Source organism: Manacus vitellinus, unplaced genomic scaffold, assembly GCF_001715985.3.
Source record: "Manacus vitellinus isolate BGI_N305 unplaced genomic scaffold, ASM171598v3 scaffold_98_pilon, whole genome shotgun sequence".
Classification (NCBI taxonomy): Eukaryota; Metazoa; Chordata; class Aves; order Passeriformes; family Pipridae; genus Manacus; species Manacus vitellinus.
Genome location: NW_021940910.1, coordinates 308979 through 331410, shown reverse-complemented (window position 1 = coordinate 331410; position 22432 = coordinate 308979). Strand labels below are relative to the sequence as shown.

Sequence of the window (22432 nt, the reverse complement as noted above, 5' to 3'; positions counted from 1 at the left end):
CTTAACCCCTAATTTTTCAGAAGTTAATCTGAATTACTGCCACAGGGTCAGACAGTGGGGTGAGTGACCTGTTCACAGCTTAAAGCAGAGCCAGGCTGGGCTAGAGCTGAAACTGCCTCTTTAATCTGCCTAGTTGGAGCCAAGGAAAGCCAGAGCATTGTGGGTGGGTTGGGGGCTTCCACAGGCCACAGCTTCCAGGTACTACACAGACAGAGTCCCCCCTGCCCCAGAGCAGAGAGGACAGGGGCAAAACCACCAGGGAATAAATCCAGTTTTGTTGCCCATTTAGCTCAGAAAAGGAGACAAGTTTGGGTAGAATCTTTTCTAGGACGTACTGAAACTGCTGGCAAAGCAGACAAAGCTTCTGGGTTGGGGTCCTGTCCCCAGACTACACCTCGAGTGTGTCACAGCCACAGTCATGCAGCTGCTGCTGTGCAAACAGCCCTCCTTGGTTTGTGGTGATAAACAAATGACAGTAAAGGGGGGGAAACTTCATAATTTTGTAAACTTTCCAACCCCACGTGCACACACGTGTGCCAGCTCTGCAGAGAGCAGCAGCTCAGTGCAGCTGCAGAGGATGCTGCTGCCACATCCAGCAGCCGTGCAGGGGTCTGTGCTCAGCTAAAAACTGTGTGTAGGTGTAGGAACCCCTTCCACTATGGCTACACCACCATCCCAGGGCCAACCTCTGCTGTGCCACACTCTCACGGTGCAAGTTTGGGACTGAAGGGTGGATAATGTGAATTTTCTGTGGTTCCTTTTTCCCCTACAGGCTCCCAAAACAGGTTCAAGGGGTAGAGGCTTTGCATGAAAGGGTAATTATTCACTGGGAAAATAAATCTCATGAAACATGTAAAGTGTTAACAAGTAAGAAATGTGCTTTAACCAAAATGACTATTGTTTTTTGTGAGGCTTCGTGATGGAGAAAATGAAGGGAGAAGCAAAACATAGAGGGGACCAGGCACTGGACCTTTCCCAGACAGGTGAGAGGGCTGTAGGGAGAGTTCAACCTCCCATCCCAGGGGTGAAGGGGATGTGTTTGAGGTTCCTGTGGGTTTAGACAGTGATTTATTTATTCACATTTTTGTGAGCTCGGTTGTAACGTGTGTTTTTAAGGAGAAATTTCTTTAATGAAGTTCTGCATTTTTTTAAAAAACCAATGCTATGTTTCTTTGCACTTGTTGGTGATCATGAAAAGTGGGGTTTTAAAGTCATTTATCAGTTTTTAACTAATGGAGAACAGGCTTCTTGGGTTAAATTATGTGTTTGATACCTTTCTGTCCCAGTGCCTGCTGGATTAAAGGCCTTTATCTATTTATTTCATCCTGGATTGCAAAGGGCATTTTGTCTGTGTAATCCCCCCTCCCGACTTTTGCCCCATTCACAGAGAGACCAGAACCTCTGAGATGAGATCAAAAACATGGGCTGGAAATTAGGTGGTTAATCTAGTTTTTGAAATTTCCAGTGTTTTAAAATAGTTTGAGACCCCATATGTATATTTTAAGACTCCCTCTGGATTAAGAGGCAGGGCAGTGATACAAGTTGGGAGAGGCACAATGGGGAGAGGGAAGTGGGTTTGTGCACTGGGCTCAGAGCTCCACTCCTCAACCCAAGGGAGCAATCTTTGTGTTTCAGTGAATATTCTGCAGACAAAAAGTGAGTGAGGGATTTGGGCCTATAAAGGAGAAATAACCCACACCTTTTCTGGTGTCTGGTGTCTGTCTCTACCAGCGTAGCCAAAGCTACAAGCCTGGGCAGTGAGAAGCTGGGGGGCGGCAACTGAACGAACAGACAGACAGACAGACAGTCCATTCTCTAACAGGCAGATTTATTGAGTACATGCACAACTAAGCGAAGCAAAGCGGTGATGTCCAGGCTCCAAAAACAAGATCTCACCAATCCATTGGCCAGACGTCTTGGGAATCTGGAGGTAGTTGCTGCAAAGGTCCATGTGGATTCAGCTCCTGTAAGTCCAAGGTGACTACGGGGTCTCCGGTTCTGCTCGTTTTTTACCTTCTTTCCAAGTCTTTGAGGCTGGTCACACCCCTGCTGTCTTCAGTGGGTGCTTTCCCAAGATCAGGTGTTATGCTTTCTTCTCTTTCCTTCCAAAACACTGTCCTTGGCTTTCTTTACCCGTCTCCTCTGCTTAAGGAGTCTTAAATCACACAAGAGCAGCTTCTTTGCACTAGCATTTGGGAATGAGAGGTTCAAAAACAAGCTACTTATTCTAACTCTTGCACTTTTACTGTGAGGGTGATCAAACAGTGACACAAGTTTGCTCAGAGAGGTTGTGGAGGCTCTGTCTGTGGAGATAATCAAAGCCCAGCTGGACCCAATCCTGGGCAATCTGCTCTAGGTGACCCTGCTTGAGCAGGTGGTTTTGGACTCAAGAGGTCCCTTCCAACCTCAGCGATTCTGTGATTCTGATGCCAACTACAGGCTGCTTGGCCTGTCCTCTCCTGGATGGCCCTCTAATAACAGAGGAGACCATCCTTCACATCAAGGTCTGGCATGGCATGTGTCCCCACCGCTCAACGCCTACTGGGTTGCAGCCAACAGCGGAGCTAGAAGTTCTTCTTGGTGGCAAACACAGAGGCCAACCCAGTCTTGCCCTTGACTATTTTAGGATGCGCTTGGCCTCCACTGTTTTCACCTGTTTTCGAATGCAGAGCCTCACCTGCCTCATCCAGTAACAAGTGACTACCATGGCAAAGCACACACTGATTTGCATTAGCAGTATAACTACAATGGGGTGCAGCAGCGCATTGAAAATGCCAGTGGCCGTGGGGGACCAGCCAAAAAAAATTTCCCACCAGTGATGATCTCCTGCCCTCTTAATTCGCTCCATTACCTGTTTTATAACATTGCCATCATGGTGAACAGTTATTAGGATCTTTTTAGCTTTGGCCTTGGCATTTTCTAGCAGCTGCTGTAAATTTTCATGCTCTAACATTTCTTTTACAAGTGACAAATCCATACCGATGGGGGTGGGGGTTATACTACGATACAAGGTGTAGTTTCTGATTAGCAACTGGCTAGTAAACACAGGTGGTTTATACACAAAATCACAGCCTCTAATAGTAGCTACATTGCAAGCACACATATTTGAGTTGTTAAACACGGTCTGATTATAAGCCTCATTAATTTGCACGTATTTACACATCGTTCTGAAGCACACGCACCCTTTCCCTACGTACACTAGCGCGGTTTTATTACTGCTCTGGGGATTGATCTCAAAATGACACACCCCTTCTTTGGTGTCAAAGCACACGTCACTCGCCTTAAGGGCATCATCTTCGCATATGAATCCCAGCCCCCTTTCCAAAATGCAGGCTTCCAGATCTACCGTCTGCCATTTCCCATCAGACACCCTCGCCCACATGCGGTGGTCCAGGGGGTAGACCACAGACCCGTTTGTGTTAACCCCCAGGGCCACGATGGGGTAAACCTTTTCGATGCGAGCCTCCGCCACAGTGAGGACGTGGGCAATGACTGCGTTGAGGGCCTGGTCATGGGTGAAGTTGACGAGCCTCCACCAGGCTTGGAGCTGCCGCTCCTTCTCTGTGGCCGCGTCCCACACGATCTTTCGGATCTCGGTGGGGAGGACACCGTTGTCGCCGTCTCTCAGGATACCTGCAACGACACTCTGCACCCACACCTGGGCCTGGATGCAGCTCAGAGCAAGGGAGATGTTACTTTGTTCAATGCCCAGTGCTCTCAACAGCACTTGATGGTCTTTCTCATCTATTTGTTCCCATGTGGGCAACACCTCTGACACGAGCCACTGCCCCATCCCAAGGCTGGTCAGGGATGAATTCAGAGGCCTGAGGAGGCTCTGCATACCCGAGGTGACAGCCTCCAGCTTGTTTGCCAAGACCTCAGCATTCATGCTGTTGAGGACTCCCAACCCAGCACCTCCTCCTCCCAGCACTGTGGCCAGCAGGTCTCTCCTGTCCCGGGTGCCCTGCAGGGAGCGGCTGTGCAGCCACGCCAGCCAGCCCGTGTGGAGGGTGGATAGGAAGGGGGCACAGTGTGGTCTGACAGAGGAAATATTAACAGTGGACAGAGACAACACCACCTTCTTCAGTGACCGGACAGGGCCAGTCAACAGCTCTTGGATGTGATTTTTCTTCACTACGTAAGGACCTATTTTGGAAACAAAAGGGCGCAAGACAGCAATGATGGAAAACTCTTTTTTAAATCCTTCAGGGCCTCCTATCCACCACTTTCCTCTGAGCTCGTGGGACATTTCTACGTTCAGGTTTCCTTGACACCATACCTGGAGGGTTATGAGCAGGTGTGGACAGCGTCCATAATCCTGATTATACCATGAAGCCTCCATGCCTAATTCAGATCTAGTAATTGTTTTGTTCTCATGGAGGCACCTCACTGGAATGACCCACTTGCGGCCATTCGGGGCAGTTACCGTCACGGTGGTGCCATCAATTTGCATCGGATCAGTTACACTTTCTTGGGAGTATTTAATTTCCAATTTTACCTGGTTGCCAATTTCAACATATGGGGCTGCATGCCAGGCCAAAAAATGGCACTTTGAGATCTTAATGGCAGCAAAGGAGGGTGTCGTGGTGCTGATCTCGAATTTAAAGGACAGCCCCACACTGTGATCTGCCCAGAGGCAGACCACAAAGACTGGCTGGACCAAAGTAAAGTTGTGCCAGCAGTCCAATTTTTCCACAGCACAGTCTTTTTTCTGATTCTTGTTAGTTTTTATTTCAGTTACAGAGATTTGAGTTACTGCTTGGTGAGTGGATGCATTAATTAGCCTGCACCCCACCTTTATTTGCTGTCCCACCCTCCCCAGCAGCTGTGGAAGTCTGTTTGTGCTATCCCAGCTCCACTCATTTTCCAAGTACACCTCTGTCCCATGCATAACCACCGTTGACAAATTTAAGCCCATGTCAGAATTTAACCCCATGCTTCCCGTATATTTTATGTAAGCTTGAGACCAGGGCCAATTGGTCTCAGCTTTTGTGTACCTCCTAACCCTGTGCTGGGCTGTGGCCTGTCTGTCATGGTGCCTTTCCAAGTGGGAACGAATGACTGTTTGTTCAAAGTGCTGATGGGTTGGTTGGGCACACTGGGTGCTCAGCGCTATGCACATACCAGAAAGCAAAGTAAATCCCGCAATCACAAATTTGAAAGCATTTTCCCCGCAGCAAAAACAGGGCTGGTGATGCCACGAAGTTCGCCCTTCCCGCCGATCACAATCGCCTTCCATTTTCCTTTATCTGCAAAACATAAGCAAGGAGGGCTCTCCAGCCCCGTTAGTTTCCCTTCCATGCTTTTAATTGTGAAGAATGAAGCCATTTTCCCTGCCTTTTTGTCCCCTTTCTGATTTCTACCTGGTACACGGAGGGGCTGGCCTTGTTCACAACCCTAACGGGCCCCATCCATTGGGGTTCCAGCACCTGGTTCTTCTCTCTAACCCCTCGATACATTACCAGGTCCCCTGTGTTCCACTCCGTGGGGCGCAGTAGCACTCCCAGCTGCTTATCCATCTTGGGGATTTTGGTCTCCTGCACTGAGGCGAGCTGGTGGTACGTGGCTGACACTGTCCTCAGCATGTCCTGGACCCACCTGTCCATCAGTACGCGGGGCTGCAGTTCAGCCGGGGGCTCCCCTCCTTGCCACCAGTGTTCCAGAAGCTTCGGGTCTCTTGCAGGAGGCAATTTTTGGGAAGAAAGTGCTTGAGATGCCATGGCCCCCCGTAACGCCAGCAGGATCAGTGGGAGCTTCTGATCCCAGTCTTTTCTTTGCTGGTTCACGAGCTTCCTCAGTGCTGTCTTCAGTGGTTGATTGGGCCCCTCTGCTGAGGTGGGTTTCTGGAAATGCCCTGTGATGTGAAGCTTTTGCTTGATTCCCAGGGCCTGGCACACCCCTTTTGTGACTTCTCCGATGAAGCGCTGGCCGTGGTCTGAGTCGATCTCCTTTGGGATGCCCCACCATGAGAAAATATGCTCTACCAGGATCTTTGCAGTTGCACTGGCCGTGTTGTTTCGAGCTGGAAATGCTTCCACCCAGTTGGTGAAGTTATCACTGATCACCAGGCAATACTTGTTGCCATGGGCTGTTTGGGGCAGAGGGCCAATAAACTCCATCTGCAACTTGCTCCATGGCCCAGAAATCCTCTGGGGGCCCAAGAGGGCTTTGGCCGTTTTGGCATCAGGATTGTTGGCTGCACATGTCAGGCAGTTGCTGACATACCTCTCCACGTCCTCTCTCATTTCAGGCCACCACCCAACACCCTGCAGCCTCACCATGGTCTTGTCTGTACCCCAATGCCCCTGCTCATGAGCCAGGGCCACCAGCTCTGTCCGGACAAGTTCAGGCACCACCCAGACTGGGTAATCCGCCCCCTCCCTCCGTGCCAGGACCAGCCCTGAGACGTCCTTCCACACCTTGCACCCTTTGTACTCCCTGCCCTGTGCTAACTCCCGGAGCCTGGGGTCTTGTGCTTGCAAGCCCACTAGATCCACACTCTCCCAGTGCCTACTGGGCACCACGGACAGAAGGCCGTTCTCTGCAATCTTGCTGGCCTTCCACATCAGCCCTTCCTTTGCACCTTGCTTGGCTTTGGCATCTGCCTCCTTGTTCCACTTGGCTTCCTCTGTTCCCTTCTTGTGGGCCTTGACCTTAATGATCTGGGCTGGGCAGGCCCTCTGCTCCGCCAGCCTCGCAAGGTACAGCAGCTTTTTGGCATAGGTGACAGGCTTGCCATCGGCAGACTGCATGTCCCTCTCCTTCCAGAGCGGCAGCCACTCCAGCACCACACGCACCACCCAGCCCGAGTCTGAGAATATGGCCAGTGGCTGGTCTGCCGGCGTGTTCTCCAGGGCGGCCATCACAGCCACCAGCTCGGCAGCCTGGATGGAGTGCGGCAGGCACTTCCCCTTCACCACCTCCCCCGTGCCCCAGTTGACAGCGGCATAGCCCGTGTAGGGCACCCCTTCCTCGTAGTAGTTGGACCCATCTACGAACCACACAACGTAGCCTCTCTCCTTGGCCTCCTCCAGGCGGAGGTTGCTCTCAAACAGGGGTGCCCGCCGTGGCTTGGGCTCAGTAAGGGGGCCCACCGGCTCCTGCCCATCCCTCTCTCCACTGATTACCACCCTGTAGGCACCGGGCGAGGGGTCCCCAGAGATCTCCTTGTTGGTCAATGACAATGCCCAGTTGGCCATGGCCATCCTGGGGTACTGCAGGGGACCCTCATCCCTCTTCCCCAACAAGAGGTACGTCACAGGGGTGAGGGAGGTCCTCAGCAGCACTGGGGCTGACCCCACCACATATTCCCAGTGCTGCAGGGCCCAGGTCAGGGCTAAAACCTCCCTCTCATAGTCAGTGAACTGTTGCTCGACTGGAGTCAGGAGGCGCGAGGCGTGGGCAACAGGGAGCATGTTGGCACTGTGTTGCTGGCCCAAGGAGGCCTGAAGCCCCCTGCCCGTGCAGGCCAGCTGCAGAACATAGGGGCTGTCCCCCTGAGGATGTGCCAGCATGGGGGCTTGTGCCACACTCTCCTTTAAGGTCTTTACTGCCTGGTCCTGCTCTGGCCCCCATTCCCAGGGGGTGTTCTTTTTCAGGAGGTGGCAGAGGGGGGCTGCTTTTTCTGCGTAGCCTTTGATGAACTCACGGCATAGCCTCAGGAGAGACAGGAAGGACCTGAGGGTGGTGGCATCCGATGGTGCCAACATCTTCTGTATTAGCTCGACCCTCTGCTTTTCCAGTGAGCGCCCTTCCTCCCCAAGGGTCACCCCCATGAAGGAGACCTCCTTCCAGCACAGCTGGGCCTTTGTGGGGTTGATCTTGAAGCCTGTCTTCTGGACAGCCTTCAGCACCTCTGCCAGCACCTCCAGGTTCTTCTCCTTGGTCTGGGTGTGGATGAGGACATCACCAGCACAGGACAGCACGCTCTCCTGGTGGCTGAGTTGCTCCCACATCTTCGCCACGTGTGCATGGCAGATGGCAGGGGCATTGTGGAAACCCAGAGGGACTCTGGTGAAAGCAAATTGCCGTCCTTGAAGGGTGAAGGCAAATTTGTGCCAGGACTCAGGGTGCAGGGGGATGGCAAACGATGGGCTGGTCAGGTTGAGCACCGAGAACCACTTGGATCCCTGGGAGATGGCTGCCATGATGGCAGGGTACCTGACCACTGTGGAGGTCTGCAGTGGGGTGACACGGTTCAGGGCACTGAAGTCAACTGTCAGCTTCCACGTTTTCCCATCGGCTTTCTTCAGGGGCCACACCGGGGCGTTGCAGGTGCTCTGCTGCTCCACCAGCACACCCTGGTCCAGCAAGGTTTTGACTGTGTCCCACAAGCTGTCCTCAGCCTCAGCTGGGTACCAGGGCTGAGGCTGAGGAGGAGGATCTGGTCCTTTGACTACCACGGCAGCATCAATCTGCCCACAGTCCAGCTTGCTCCGTGCCCAGACCTGGGGGAACTGCTCCGTGACCCGTTTCACTCGGGGCTCCCACTCAGGGTGGACCAGGAGCTCAGGGGCTTTCACTGACATCACCCTATGGCTTGCCAGGATGACAGGCACATCAATTTGTGGGCAGTGTAGCAGTGCTTGGTTTGCCAAGTCCACCACCACTCCCATCTTTGTCAGTGCAGAGATGGCTAAAATTCCCACCTTTCCCTTTATTTCCATTTTCCCAAATTTTTCAGACCCTTTGGCAGTCCCAATTTCAAAGGGTACAGGCCCTGTGAAGGGCACTGGGGATTTTTGGCCGTCCGGCCCTGTCAGTTCAATAATTTCAGAGGTTTGGAAGATCCCGGCATTGCCGGGGGCCATATTCAGAATTGAATAAGAGGCACCAGTATCAATTAACATCACTTGTCCAAGCACCCCTCCTCCAATAGTTGTATCAACTATCGGACGCCCCCACAAATCGGTCTTAATCGGTGCCACAAAAAGGGGCGACGCAGGTGCCTGGCAGCCCTATTGCTGAGCCTTAGACCCCGGGTCAATCAGGTGGGAGCTGCTGTGCTTTTTGGCCTCATGCAGGGCCAGTTTTTGGAAGAGCTCCGCATCCGGCAAGCCATCAATGTCCTCCTGTTTCTCATATTTTATCAAGCGCTTCCTCAGCTCGGCCCGCCAAGGGTTGGACTTCTGAAACCTCATCCCTTGCTGGTTCTCCTTCCCCAAGCCCCCTTTGCTATCAAGATCTTTTCGGTTGTCTCCTTGCATTTTTCTCATCCCTGCATTTTGGAAAGGCATGGCCGAGGTTTTCCCTTTCTTCCCCCCCACCATGTACCCTGGGAATGCCTGCTTTTGCAGCTCAAAATTCTGGGTCAGGATCTGCTCCAGCTCTGACAGCGGCTTTTTGGCTGCGTCCCCACCAGCGATCACCCGCAGTGGGGGTGTCAGCCCCACCACCAGTGGCTCCTTGAATTCAGGCCTGTCAAAATCGAGGGGGGAGTCCTTTGATCCAGGCAGCCCAGCCATCTGGTAGAGCATCTTCTTACGGTTAACGTAGGCATCTGGCCGCTCCTCGGGGTTCTGCTTCTCCTGGTGGAAGAGTACTAAGGGGTTGACCTCTGGGAAGAACACCTTCAGCACGGCCAGCTGGACGTCCCTGATATCCTGGACATTGCCCATCTGCACATCCCCTGGCAGTGCTGCGAAATCATCTGGTTTCATGCACTTTCTCACAACATCTATCAGGTCACTCACGAAGTTGCCATTCTGGCACTTGGGCAGACGCTGGACCCTGGACAGCCAGTTGATGGCTGTCTCCTTTGACAGTGGCCCCAGCATCTTCCCCACTGTCTTGAGCTGCTCAGGGGTAAACCAGAGCACAGCCCTATTGGTGTCTATTGGCTGGAGTGGGATGTGACTGACTGGCTCATCGTGGGGGGTCTTTTTGTCTTTGGAAGCCTCTGCCTCCCCTGCTTGCAGCTGGCACACCTCCTCCCGCAGAGGAGCATAAGGGGATGGCCTGGTGGGGCTGTTGGCACCCCACACATCATCCTCATAATCATAGTGGGGTGGGTGCGTGTCCAGGGAGTCCTCCCCCTCCCCATTCCCGGCCTGGCTCCTCTTGCCCTTGATGGCAGCCACAATGCCCCTCGACACCCCCAGCTCTGCTTCCAGCTCCTGGATCTTGGCATGGCATACCTTGTGATCAGGGCCAGTGCCCCGGTCCCGATGGACGTCCTGCAGGACCGCCCGCACCGCGCTCTGCGCGTCGTGGGTCTCCCCAATCCACCTGCCAACCTCCTTCTTCAGCTCCTCCGTTTTCAGCTTCTCATACCCCAGCTTGTTTTCCAGCCGGGTGATCTCTACAGCACTCCGCAGAGAATCCCCACACAAACCCTGCACCTCAGCCCGCAGGTTGTCCACCTGAATTTTGAGTTCGGCCTTGTCCTGCTCCAAGGTCTGCACATTCTCAAGAGCCTCCTTCAGCAATCTAGACAACTCCCTGCCCACCATCAACAAACCCTGCAAAGCCGCTCGCTTCTTGCACTTGTTTGTGGGTTTGGGCTTTTTGTTCTCCTCCGACCAGCTCTCCCACTGCTGGCAGAGCTGCTGGTATGCCTCTGGGCCCTGGAAGGACCCCGGGGACCAAATTGCGGGGAGACACTTCTGGAGCACAAACTGCTCCAGCTTCCAGGTGCTAACGATGTCGGTCATCATGGTTGAAGGGCACGAGATCTGAGACGGCTCTGTCTCAGGGCAAAGCTACCATAACACCGGCGCCGCCGGCCCACCCTCGGAGCAAGGCTGCGACCCCGCGACCCGCCCCTCCGAAAAGCCCCCCGGGGAGACGCCGAACACGGGAGCGAGGGAAAGGGAAGGTGGGGAAGGTGGGAAAGGTGGGAAAGGGTGGCTGCGGCCGAGCCGGCAGCTGCCGCGACCCAGCAGCTCCCGGGAAGGGGACGGGGAAGGGATGCGGGAGCGGGAGAAGCAAAGCAGAGACAGAGTAAGACCCCAGTAATAAGATCTCACCAATCCTTGGCTGAATGTCCTGGCAGTCCCGGGAAGCTGAAGAGGGTCGCTGCAGAGTTCCAGCAGATTTGGCACCTTTAAGGTAAAGGTGGTCACGACGTCTCAGCCCGGTGATTTTTATAGCCATGGCAGGTCGTTGTTTTGGGACGATAACACCTATGTTTAGTTCCTCGGTGGCTTTTCCTCCTCCACGTGCTGCCTTCCCAAGGACACTTCCCTTGTCTTTCCTTATCCTCTTCAACACTGATTAGGAAACTGAAATCAAACAGCAGCACCTGCTCTGCCCCTTATCTATTTGGGGGGGTCCAGGATTAGTCACCACTCGCCCATGCTAACTTCTGCTTGCACCAAGTGTCCTGAAGAGGGAGAGCTGGAGCCTGTACTCTCAGCGTCCATTCTCCCAAATCCCCCCATGGCCCCCTCATTTGCTGCACACCCCATTAGCATCTGGGATTTGGGGGGGAGATCACACATGGGGCTCACATCTGACACCTCTAACACACACAGTTCCCTCCAAACCACCCCCAAGCACAGATCTGTTTGCCGGGGGGGGTGAAATGGCAGGAAAATTTACACAGTTCATCATTTAGATCCATTTTGGCATCTGGTCTTTAAAAGCAGCATTTTTCCATGCTACATCCCAGTTCATCGTACACTGAAATGTACCTTAAGGGCAACCCCATGACATGTCAGGAGCTTCAGCTGTGATATTGCATCAGCTGAATTACAGCTGTAAATGTGCACCTGCAAAGGCCCCCCAGCCTCATCCTACAAACCACATCTTAGCTTGGAGCAGTTTACAAAATTTGACCCACTTGTTTTGTTTTGAATTCTTTTTTTTCCTGCTGTTACACTAAGGAAAAGATTAGGGAGGGTCCTGTGGAGGGTCAGGAGTTGGACTTGGTGATCCTTGTAGGTCCCTTCCAACTCGACATATTCTGTGATTCTGTAATTCTGTGATCTGACTCAGTGAAAATGCTATCATTTTCATCACTGCTTTTACCTCTAATGAAATACTCCAGGAGCTACACCCTTCCCTGGAATAAAACCATTTCAAAAAATTAAAAATGGAAAAAAATGTTTACATGTGGCTGCTCGAATCCTAGGGAGTTTCTGTCCTGCACTTCATTATCCCCAGCAGGCCCTTATTTCTAGATACTGCCCAGCTGGACCATGTTGGACCAGATTTGGGGCTGAGCAACCTTCCCTGACCCCAAAAGTCAGCCCTTGCAGCCCCAGAAGCACATAGAGAATGCATTTTCCCCCTATTTTTCTTGCAGCTGTTTTCTCTGGCCTTAAATTTACAGCCCAGCTGCAGTTACCTCTGCTGTAACAAGGGAGTTTAACAGAGATGAAACCCCAGCCAGGTCCTGCTTCTTGATTGTAAACCCTGTTTTTCTACCCCAATGCTTTGCTCCAACCCCGCAAAACAAACACTTTGCTGCAGGAAACTCATCTCAGGGAGTAAAGAGAGAGTAAAAAATGTAACAAAGCTGGTGAAAGCACCAGGAGTGAGTGCCAGCCTGGTGAGGTGGGCAGGATGCAGGCTGGGGAAAAGAAGAGGGGCTCTTTCCCACTGGGATGGGCCCACAAGGAATTGGCTGGGCTGGGGACAGGGATGGTTGTCTTTAATGTCAAAAAAAGGATAGAATTCCCTAGAAATTGTGCAAAAGCACCAAAATTCAGCGATCCCCCCCACCTTGGCCCAGCCGTTAGCCAAACACTCGTGATTAGGAGCCACTGTACCCCCAGCAAGGTCACCAACAAATCGTGCTTGTGTGTACAGATCAGATCAACCTACACCCTTCTTTCCTCCCCTACTTTCTTCCCAGGACAGCAGCCCCAAACAATGTGGGGATGTTGTAAACAGCAGGTGTCTCCTGCACGTTCCCACAGTGCTTTGGTTTTTGTTGGCGATGTGCTGCCAGACAAAAGCATCCCCCCTTCAAAATGTTTTCTTGTAAGAGTGATACCCAGTCCTGAGAACAGTCAGTGAACATCTTCACTGCACATAAACAACAGCTTCAAAAAAAATTAAACTTAATCCCTGTTCCAGTACACACTCTATGCTTTTACATTGCACATATTCCTTTTTCTTTCCATAGGTAAAATTGCTGCAGGGAAGCATCTTTTACCATCTTTCCATAGGTAAAAGTACTGCAAGGAAGCTGCTATAATGTCTTGGGGAATCACCCCAGTGTAATATCCCCATTTTCAAGGTTGTAGTGGTGACAAAAGCCACCTCTTGGACAAACTCTTGTCCTGGCCAGGAAGCCTGAAGATGCTCCAGGTGAAAGTGAGAAAAGAGGGACACAGCCATTGCAACAGCCAGGGATATTGGGCTCATTTCACTGACTTCACCACAGAGATGAAGGCAAAATTCACTTGCAATGGCATTTCTTATATTAAGTACTCCCTGTCTTCCACCCTCTACAAAAAAAGAGGTGTATCACCCCATTCTGGGGAGGCCCCAATTTGGGAGTGATGTGAAACAAAAGGGGACAGATGAGCAGGAGGTGAGGAAGGGAGAGGCAAGTGTTGCTGCATCCCATATCAGGGGCTCAGCTCTGAAAACAAGAGCTTAAAAGCGCTGAAATAGGTTTGAAAATGCTAAAATTACTTTCTCCTGACAGGAAAGAGTTAAGGAACAATTCAGCCCACCCTAAATTTTAGCAGCTGAGCACTTTGTGGCAAGGCTTTTGCAGTTAGCAACCACCTTCGAGCAGGAAATTAATTTAAACAGAAAAGGGGAGAGGATGTGTTACATCAGCATGGAAGAATGTAGTACAAAATGGACCAACAACTAACAGTGTACAAGACACAATATAATTTCTTGTATTCTTCTGCCAGCTCAACCCTAGGGGAAATTTCTCAGTGCCCCCATGTGAGACTCCCCCTGCTGAGGAGATGCTGGGGTGTTGTAAGGACCACAAGGATCTGCACAAGAGGGACATAAAACTGAACCTCACTTGGCAGCAAAGAAGGCAGTAAATAAATAAAAATAATAAATAATTTACATTTTTTTTCCTGATCATGGAAATATTGAAGGCTACTGACACCAGCTCACCCCTTTAGTTTCCCTCTTTGAATCCTAAACCCCAAACGCTTCAAACATCTTCCTCACAAGGACATTTCAAAGCCACTCTGATATTTTATCATTTGAATGATAAAATGATGAAATTCTGCATATTTCAGAGCGCTGTCACAGCTACCAAAGCAGCACATGCCACGGGGTGGGGAGCCCCAGCAAAGTTTCCTTATTTTTGTGGTTTTTCAGCCACAAATTTGTTTGAGGTTTCTTGCTCTTGACTTCAAAGTTTTCTGTGATGCCTCGCGTCTCTGCTTTATGGCGGATTGGTCTGGTGTTCAGCATTTTCCAGAGAAAAACACCTCATGCTAAAAACTTTGCTGAAGAAAACAACCCTGCGGATCAACCTGCATCTTTTCCTTATTTTGAATGCTTTTTGATTTCAGCAGAGAGAAAAAAACAGCCAAAATTCATCCTTCCCTGCTTTTATCTTTAATGCCAAGTTCCTACATTAGTCACTTTTTAATCGCATGGAAGTAGATTAAACGAAGGAAGAATAACTGGGTGGTGAAATATGAAGAAATCATAATTAAAAATCAATGGGTTTTCTTTTTTTTTTTTTTTTAATATTCCTAGAGGGGATTTGAGGGTAACCTGTGCAGTGCTGGACGTGGGGCTCAGCGTGGAAGAAGCTGCTGTGCTGAGGCTCCAGGTGCTGCCTTGGCAGATGCTCTTTGGCAGCCGTTGGTGAGACATCTGTGCCGGGACGGGGAAGAACTTCCTGAGGTGAAGCCATCCCTTCCAGCAGGAGGTGACCGTGGGTGGAGAAGGGGACCTGGCACAAACCCCTCCGTCACTGACTCCACCACCATGGCCCGGCCGTGGCTCCATCTCTGCATCTGCCTCCAGATCCCAGGTAAGAAGGACACGTCTCTTAAGAGTTGAGGGCACCTAAAATCGTGGTGGGGCCTCTCTTCCACCCTACTCCAGCATGTGGGATGTGTTGTACAGCATCTGGATGATGGAAGTTTAAACATACAGGCATAGTATAGATCTATAGGATATTATTACCTATCGCCGCATAATTTTGGATCATGTCATTAATAACATGCTTTGGCTTTTGGTCAGCCCTGAATTGGTCAGGCTGTACAGTTACAGATGGTAACTGTAGGTCCCTTCCAGCTGAAATAGTCTGTTCTATTCTATTCTATATTCTATTCAGAGCTCAATACATAATGGTATGGACGCCACAGAGTTTATTTTTACTGCACCCTCAGTGCAGATGGACTGTAGGAAGTTGCTGATGGAGAAGTTAAAGTAGCATCTACCTATGCTGCCTGTGTAGCACGAAGGCAATAAACATCCCATAAAATTTGCTTCTAAATCATCCAAAGACTGAGTATTTCCCAAGGGCCACAGCTGGAATTGGTGCGTTACAAAACCATACCTTACAGGCAGTAATATCCTATAGATATGTACAGTGAGGAGCTCGCTGAGAAAGCCTCAATAAATGAGAGTTTGCTCTGCACACATAAAGGGAATAGAGACCATTTTTAGGGTGCTGCAAGCTGGTCTGGCCAACCATGTGCAATCACCATGATTCCCTGTGGTCCCCCACCAGGAAAGGGAACAGGGAGGTTTTGGAGGGTGAAGGTATGACTGAGGATGGGCTTTTCTGCTCTGGCTTCATCCCGGCTCACCCCACTGGAGCTTGACCACTTGTCCACTGAGCTGAGATTTTCCAGTATCCCTTCTCATCCTTTATGACTCATCTAACAGCCTCTCCAACAGCTCAAGGAGAAGCTTTTCATGAAGAGTTAAGTTTCCCAGCCAGAAAGAGTTAAGTTGCCAGCCAGACCTCAGGGCAGCCAAGGAGAGCCTGAAGCCCCTATGCCCCATGGCCACACACATTTCACCCCCTTAAAAACCACATGGGTTTGCCAGAGCAAAGTTTGTGAGAACTGCACTCTAAAATCTGAAAATTTTGTATTTTAATGATAAGGAGACATTGATATTGTCACAGAGCCAGAGAATGTGGTGAAGTGCTGCAGCTGCCGTGCAACGCCTGAATTTCAGCATTGCCATATCAGGGCTCTGCAGTGATGGGGTCATCAGTGTGGGGACAGAGGACGGCTCTGGACTTGTGTCAGTCACCAGAGCACTCTCCTCTGCCTGTCCCATTGGGAATATGGGGGACATCAGGGCCTTGTGCCACAGTGATGGCTTCTGGCGTTTATGCATCATGCCAACCCATTCCTACACCACTGGGTTTGCAGGACTGCATGAGGATGCAACAGCTACTGTAAGCAGATTGGGGATTTTGAAGGAAAAGGGACATTTTAAGGTAAAAAAAAAAAAAAGGCAAGAAACATGTATTTTTGAGGTTTTTGCACAGCTTTAAAACATGCCTGGGAAACAGACGGGGGAAGCAAGACCGTCCTTATCTTCAGAGAGCTGTTTTTCACTTGGTCTCAGAGTATCTAGAGTTTTGAAGGACTGTTTGCTGAACAGAAAGGATCACACGTTACCTGTTATCCTTCTCACAAGGACACATCCTCACTCACACACAGACACCGCTCACATCTGCCTGGGCCAAACACAACTTAGATAATTTCCAACAGAAGCTGCAAAGCCCAAACAGGGAGATGTGATACCAAACCAAAGCTTTGAACCCCACGGCTACCCCTCACTCCCTCTCCTTTCCCAACGTCTCAAAATTCCTGTAAAAATAACATTGTCTGAAACCTAATGTAAAATTGGCACATTTTGAGATGTTTTGCACATTTTTTTGGTCTTTCTTCTGCACCTGAGATGTTTATCGGCATTGCATCTGTTAGAAGAAAAACCTGGGAAATAAGTTAAGAGGTTCAAAAAAAAAATTTTATTCTTTATTAAAAAGAAGGGGGACAGAAGAGGGGCATCCACAGGAGCAGCTGGGGATGCCCTTCCTGGCACATACAGCCTCGAGGACACTCTCAAAACCATCCCTCCATCCCTTTCCCTGCCACTGACCCTCCTCCTTAGATGATTGTTTGCAGGGCAAACTCTGTAACTAGGCTTGACCCAAAAAAAGCTGCTGAACCCCAAAAGGCCTCTGAGGAAATATGGGAGCATCCTGGTAAAGCTGCTCCTGTTTCTCCCTTGTGTGATCCCCCGATCTGTGACTACTTGATTTTATTAAGCCCATAAAGAAAATCTGTACTTAGCATGGAAGAAAAATAACTAAACCCTGAGATTAGGCCTGAGATTAGAGCATGGTGCTAATAACAGCCAGGCTGTGTGTTTGATTCCTATATGTGCCTTTCAGTTAAGAGCTGGATTAGATGATCCTTGTGGATCCCTTCCAACTCAGAACATTCTGCGATTCTGTGAAAAGAAAATAATAATTGTGTATATCTGTCTCTTTTTTTCTTAGGCTTCTGTAGAAACCTACTCTTATCCCAAACTCCAGAGCATATTTTAGCCCAAACTAACAATAAAACAGAAATCCTCTGTGAGCTGAAGAAGGAGCACACCGGGCTGTACTGGTACCGCTGGAGCCAGGAGAGGCAAATCTTTGAGTTCCTGGTATTTTCCAACTTATTGGGCAAAACCACATATGGTGCAAACATCAGCCAGAACAAGTTTAGTGTCCATAGGGCGAGTGTCCACAACTCCTACAGCCTGCACATCAGCCACCTCCATGCCTTGGACAATGGCATCTATTACTGCTCCGTCTCCCAGTCCTCCCAGCTCTTCCTGGGCAGTGGGACACAGCTCAGTGTGGGTAAGCATCACCCCCAGGGTTCCAAAGTATGCCACAAGCAGCCTGTGATGAGGTCCCCTGGGTAAGGGGGGGATGAGGGTTGGAAGACTCTTCTCAATTTTGACGTGCAAGGTTGGGGCTCTGGGGTTTCTCTGAAGAGATCTATGAGAATGGATAGAGCAGAAAATACAGAAACTTTTTGGCCAGCTGCATGTGATAGTCCCTTTGCCATCAGCAGTTGCTCTGCTGTGGCCATGCCCTGAGCACTACATCGGTCCTAGTGGTTTAGGATTTCCATGAGAAGACCCTCAGCCCCTGATATTGCCATGCCATGTGTATTTCTCATCCCCTGCTGCATTTCAGATGAGAGGCTGGATGTGTGCCCTGCTCAGCTCCCAGGTCCTTCCATGCCATGGGTTCTTCCTTACCCTCCCTTCCAGTGACAACACTGAGGCCAGAGGACATCACTCCTCACATCTCTGGGGTGGGTCTGACAGCAACTTTCAAGCCCATCCTTCACGTAAACAACTGAAATGGGATTTCTTCCTCAAAGCTCCCGACCCACTATCTCTGGGGGGCTCCAACCAGAAATCAGAGCTGTCTGCAGGTGGCAACTGGGGAAGAAATGCTTTACAGACATCTGGGTCATACAGAAGCACTTTTCAGACCGTTTTCCCCTTGACCAGAGAGCAGGAGTTGATGTAGAAAAACTAATGTGTTTGAAGTAGGATTTAGTCCCTTTTTTGCAGACTTTTAGGGAGACAAATAACTTGTTTAACCAAGATATAAATAACTTATTTAACCAAAATGCAGCTATACTTCTGACCCTAAAGCAGCCCCAGTGTCCCAATTTTTCTGGGTTGTTTTTTGCAAATATCCCCTGCACCTTGAGATGCCCAAGAAATCCCTTTTGGATTCTTACCGGCTTTGAGAAAAGCTGGTTTAAGATAAAGGAGAACTGTTTTTTATCAACTGGGCATATATCTCTGTGCAAAGCATGAAAAACAGGCTTGAAATTCAGCTTGATCAAGGACACTCCAATTAAAAACTGGACAACAGCAGGTGTTCTGGGAGGATTCAGGCTTTGCTGGATGTTTTCCTCTTTTCCTTTTAGTACTCATAATAAAACAAATTGTCTTTAAGTTCCTTTTCTTTAAGCCTATTATAGTGTAAAGGAGCAGTTGTGCAGATAAATCCCGGGCCCCTGATGTCTCATCTTTCCATGTAAAAGAACGGTAGTTTCCGTAGGAATTTCCATCCTTGATAGAAGCACAAAAAAATAGTTTTGAATTTTGAATAATTGTGGTTTGAGCAGTCAGGCATAAAGCTATTTAAATACATTACTGGGATATTTTCCTGACCAACTTTACTGAGAGATGAATGTGCTCCATTGTAATTCAGATACACCGTAATAAGTCCTGCCCTCATTTTATCAGGAAAAAAATTCCCACTTTGAACAATGAACAAGATTAGAGCAATCTGAATAAGGAAAAGACCCAGATCCCTTAAAACCTCCCAGTACTACTGAAATCTCCCGCTACCCATGATTTTGTGCAATGCTGGTAAGATGCAGCTCAAAGAAGTTGGTTTTTTTTTCTCTGCCTTAGCCTTCTGCCCTTCTTTTCCTAGTTTGTTGGTTTTTTAACACCTTTACAAGCTCTTTGTAACTTCTGTGGACACCAAGAGGCTCAGGTCCCATCCCCTCTGGGTGACACAGCCCTTTGTGGGGGTCGCTGGAGGGGACTAGCTTTAAGGGCCAAAATTTCCAGCCCTTCTTGCCTCCTGTTTGGGATCTCTGCTGCACTCAGTGCCACACCGACCATCCTTTTCTTCTCCTTATCCCCCAGTTGATGTTTTGCCTCTGCCTTCAAAGACCACTCAGGCACCAGTCTCCAAAAAGCCCGTACGGTGCATAACCACATGCAAAGCTGCCAGCAAGAAAGGTATGGCACGGGATTGGCTCAGACTGCCTTGCAAGAGGGGTTTGCTGAGCTCCTGGGGGTCCCCAGGGTCCAGCAGGAGTTTGTCCTGGGGTGGGGGCAACCACAATGTCAGTCTGCAGGGGTGGGTGTCAGGGTGCACCTGTACCCACTGCTTTGGATGGAGCTGACCTCTGCCTTTAGGAGGGGTTTCCTGGGGTATACACAGGTTTAGGGGCCAGGATGTATTTCAGTTTAGGTTATCATGAGCTCAGAGGTTAGTTCCCTGCAATGCCTTCTTTACTGTGAGGGTGTTTGACCACTGGAACAGAGTGCCCAGAGGGGTTGTGGAATCTCCCTCACTGGAAATATTCAAAAGCCCTCTGGACACAGTCCTGGGCCATGTGCTCTAGGATGACCCTGCTTGAGCGGGGAGGTTGGGCCAATGACCCACTGTGGTGTCTTCCAACCTTACCCATCCTGTGATTCTGTGATGCATCTTTCAAAGAATATCTCATGTGCTCACATCTCTACCCCTCCTCTGAGGGCCTGCCTTGCTTTTCTCCCTTTCCCACCCCACACTCCATCCCCCAAAGCTGGCAGGGCAGGATGGTGCCAGGTTCTGAGTCCCCTCCTGCTCTCCAGGTCCCTGCAGCCCCCTGATCTGGATCCCTCTGGCCGCTGGTGCCCTGCTCCTCCTCCTGACCCTGATCTCCATCGCCCACCGTCTCCACCGTAAGCATCCTGCCAGCCCTGGGGGAAGATGAGGGGTGTCAGGCCCTGGGACAGCCCAGGAATGGGATGGGGAACTGGGAGGGGTGCTGGGACTGATGGGCACTGGCTCTCCCCAGGTCTGCGACGAAGGCTGTGGCTTCGCATCCACCGGCAGTAAATCCCACCGGCTCCCCCTGCCTTGGATGGGCAGGGAGAAGCTACAGACCCTCCCCTGCACGATGCTGAGCACTGCCTGGACATGACCCAGAAAGAACATTACAGGGGACAGACATGGGCTTGTACCACAAAAGAGACACTTCTTTCCTGCAACAGACCATGACTTTAACGTTTTCATCGGCACAACGTCTGGTGAAAGGACCTGTCTGGATTCTTCAGCATCCTGAGCACTTTTCACAGGGGACTGAGCAGGGCAAATGGCATAACTGGGTCTGCACAGGGGGAAGGGGGCTGCTATACCAAAGGGATTCAGATGGGCTGGGAAGGTACTGCGAGCTTTTGGGTTGCTCCCGCTAATGCTGATTGATAAGACTTTGGTAACGAACTCTTTGAGAGCAACCGGCAGGGATGGGGCGGGGGCAGGACCCTGCATAGATTGTAAAGACCCTGTGCAGGAATGTTCAATAGCAAAAGTGAATATATCACTCTGCCATTTTGCTCTGGTGTCTGGTGGCCCTGCTTGGTGAGAGACACAGTTGTGCAGCAAGCAAGGAACCATGGCCTCTGCCCAAGAACGAGTTAAAGCAGCTCCAGGGGGTAGCAGATCTGGGAGGGTGTTTTCTCCCATGGGAGACTGCAAACAGCCAAGAGTGGGAGAGGAGAGCCAGACAAAGCCATGCACACAAGGCCAAACACCTGGCACAGCCTGAAGGTCGACACCACCTGTGAGAGCAAACAGAGGCAGCCAGGGGCTGGCCCTGAGCCCAGGCACTGACCCTGAGCCCAGGCACTGACCCTGAGCCCAGCAGCACTGCACAGCCATCAGGAACTGCCCCGAGTGATGTCTGTGTGTGCTGAGCCCTGAGCAATATCCATCTGTGCTGACCCCCAGCCCTGCTGAGCCCTGAGTCCATGTGTGCTGAGTCCTGAACAGCACCCATGTGTGCTGAGCCCAAGCAATGCCCACATGTGCTGAGCCCTGAGTGGTGCCAGAATCAGGGGAGGTCACCACAGGGATGTTAGCAAGGCTCAGCTGCTGCCTAGGGCTCCAAGGCAGATGTGGGGCTGTAAATTTGGCATCTTTCTGAGCACAGGCAGTGGGCACTTGCTCTCAGCTGCACCCCCAGCCCCACATCTGCTCAAACACAGGCACCAGCACAAGGCTATGTCAGCTACAGTGAGGGCAAGGGGATGGTGGTCCAGACACCTCCTGTCCCCAGTGTGGGTGGGAAGGCCAGCAGCTAATTTTAATGCTGGAGAAGCATCAAGAATCTCCTGTCCTGCATGTTTCATGTGTCCTTACAGCTGCCCACAAGCCAAGGGCTGGTGTGACTCTAGAGTGCCCAGGGCTGGGGCTGACACAGTCTTGGGACAAGCTTGTGGGTGTAAAGCATCACAGTGGAAGAGCAGCATCCCCTCCCCTCCCACCCAGCCACCTGGAGCTGCCACTTTCTACTTTAATCATGATTTTGCTGGATAGCTTGGTCTCAAGCCTGGCTGTGGATGCTTGCCCCACATGATGCAGCAATAAAGCCAGCAGTGGACCATGCTGAGCCAGCTTTCCAAGGCTGTGACACTCACCCAAGCTCTCAGACCACCCAGATGATGGACACAGGGGACATTGGCCCCACGCCCCATCCCACCACAGATGCTGCAAGGAGGGGGCTCTGAGCATCTCTGATTCCAGTACATCAGAGTTTGTCCTCTGTGAGAGCTCAGATGAACTAAACCCTTCATTTCCTACCCTGAAAGTAGTGCACAGAGCTTCGTCCCAGCAGCAGATGTTTTTTCTGATACATATTTTTTACAAGAGAGCTGTAAGAAAACCCCTTTGAAACTTCCCACGGGCAAAGGTTTATTCTTTCAAAAACAGGGTTTTTCC

General features: G+C 50.6%; 3 protein-coding genes across 4 annotated transcripts; 1 reads left to right on the top strand and 2 right to left on the bottom strand.

The window, feature by feature from the left end:
* Positions 1-1894: 1894 nt before the first annotated feature.
* LOC108642074 lies at positions 1895-11069 on the bottom strand. Its single transcript, XM_018086575.2, has 2 exons — positions 10968-11069; positions 1895-5249 (listed from the first exon to the last, which is right to left on the bottom strand). The coding sequence occupies exon 2, from the start codon at positions 5237-5239 to the stop codon at positions 2618-2620; it is 2622 nt and encodes an 873-aa protein (XP_017942064.2). The 5' UTR covers positions 5240-5249; positions 10968-11069; the 3' UTR covers positions 1895-2617.
* Positions 8950-10733, bottom strand: LOC108642075. The gene has a single exon (XM_018086576.2). It carries the CDS (start codon positions 10653-10655, stop codon positions 8958-8960), a length of 1698 nt encoding a protein of 565 aa, XP_017942065.1. The 5' UTR covers positions 10656-10733; the 3' UTR covers positions 8950-8957.
* On the top strand, positions 10844-20654 carry CD8B (CD8b molecule). 2 transcript variants are annotated; one of them, XM_008930973.2, is made up of 6 exons: positions 10844-11049; positions 14634-14911; positions 17411-17761; positions 19588-19683; positions 20305-20394; positions 20511-20654. In XM_008930973.2, the coding sequence occupies exons 1-6, from the start codon at positions 10982-10984 to the stop codon at positions 20549-20551; spliced, it is 924 nt and encodes a 307-aa protein (XP_008929221.2). In that variant the 5' UTR covers positions 10844-10981; the 3' UTR covers positions 20552-20654. The 2 variants fall into 2 exon arrangements, with proteins under 2 accessions (XP_008929221.2, XP_017942066.1); XM_018086577.1 differs by lacking the exons at positions 19588-19683; positions 20305-20394; positions 20511-20654 and adding an exon at positions 18104-18218.
* The last annotated feature ends 1778 nt before the right edge of the window (positions 20655-22432 follow it).

Coding starts and splice junctions, on each gene's coding strand:
- LOC108642074 (XM_018086575.2), bottom strand. CDS start 5,239: ATGGAAGGCGATTGTGATCGGCGGGAAGGGCGAACTTCGTGGCATCAC.
- LOC108642075 (XM_018086576.2), bottom strand. CDS start 10,655: ATGATGACCGACATCGTTAGCACCTGGAAGCTGGAGCAGTTTGTGCTC.
- CD8B (XM_008930973.2), top strand. CDS start 10,982: ATGTCCTGGCAGTCCCGGGAAGCTGAAGAGGGTCGCTGCAGAGTTCCA. Junction 11,050..14,633: donor GCAGATTTGGCACCTTTAAG/GTAAAGGTGGTC, acceptor ATATTCCTAGAG/GGGATTTGAGGGTAACCTGT. Junction 20,395..20,510: donor CATCGCCCACCGTCTCCACC/GTAAGCATCCTG, acceptor GGCTCTCCCCAG/GTCTGCGACGAAGGCTGTGG.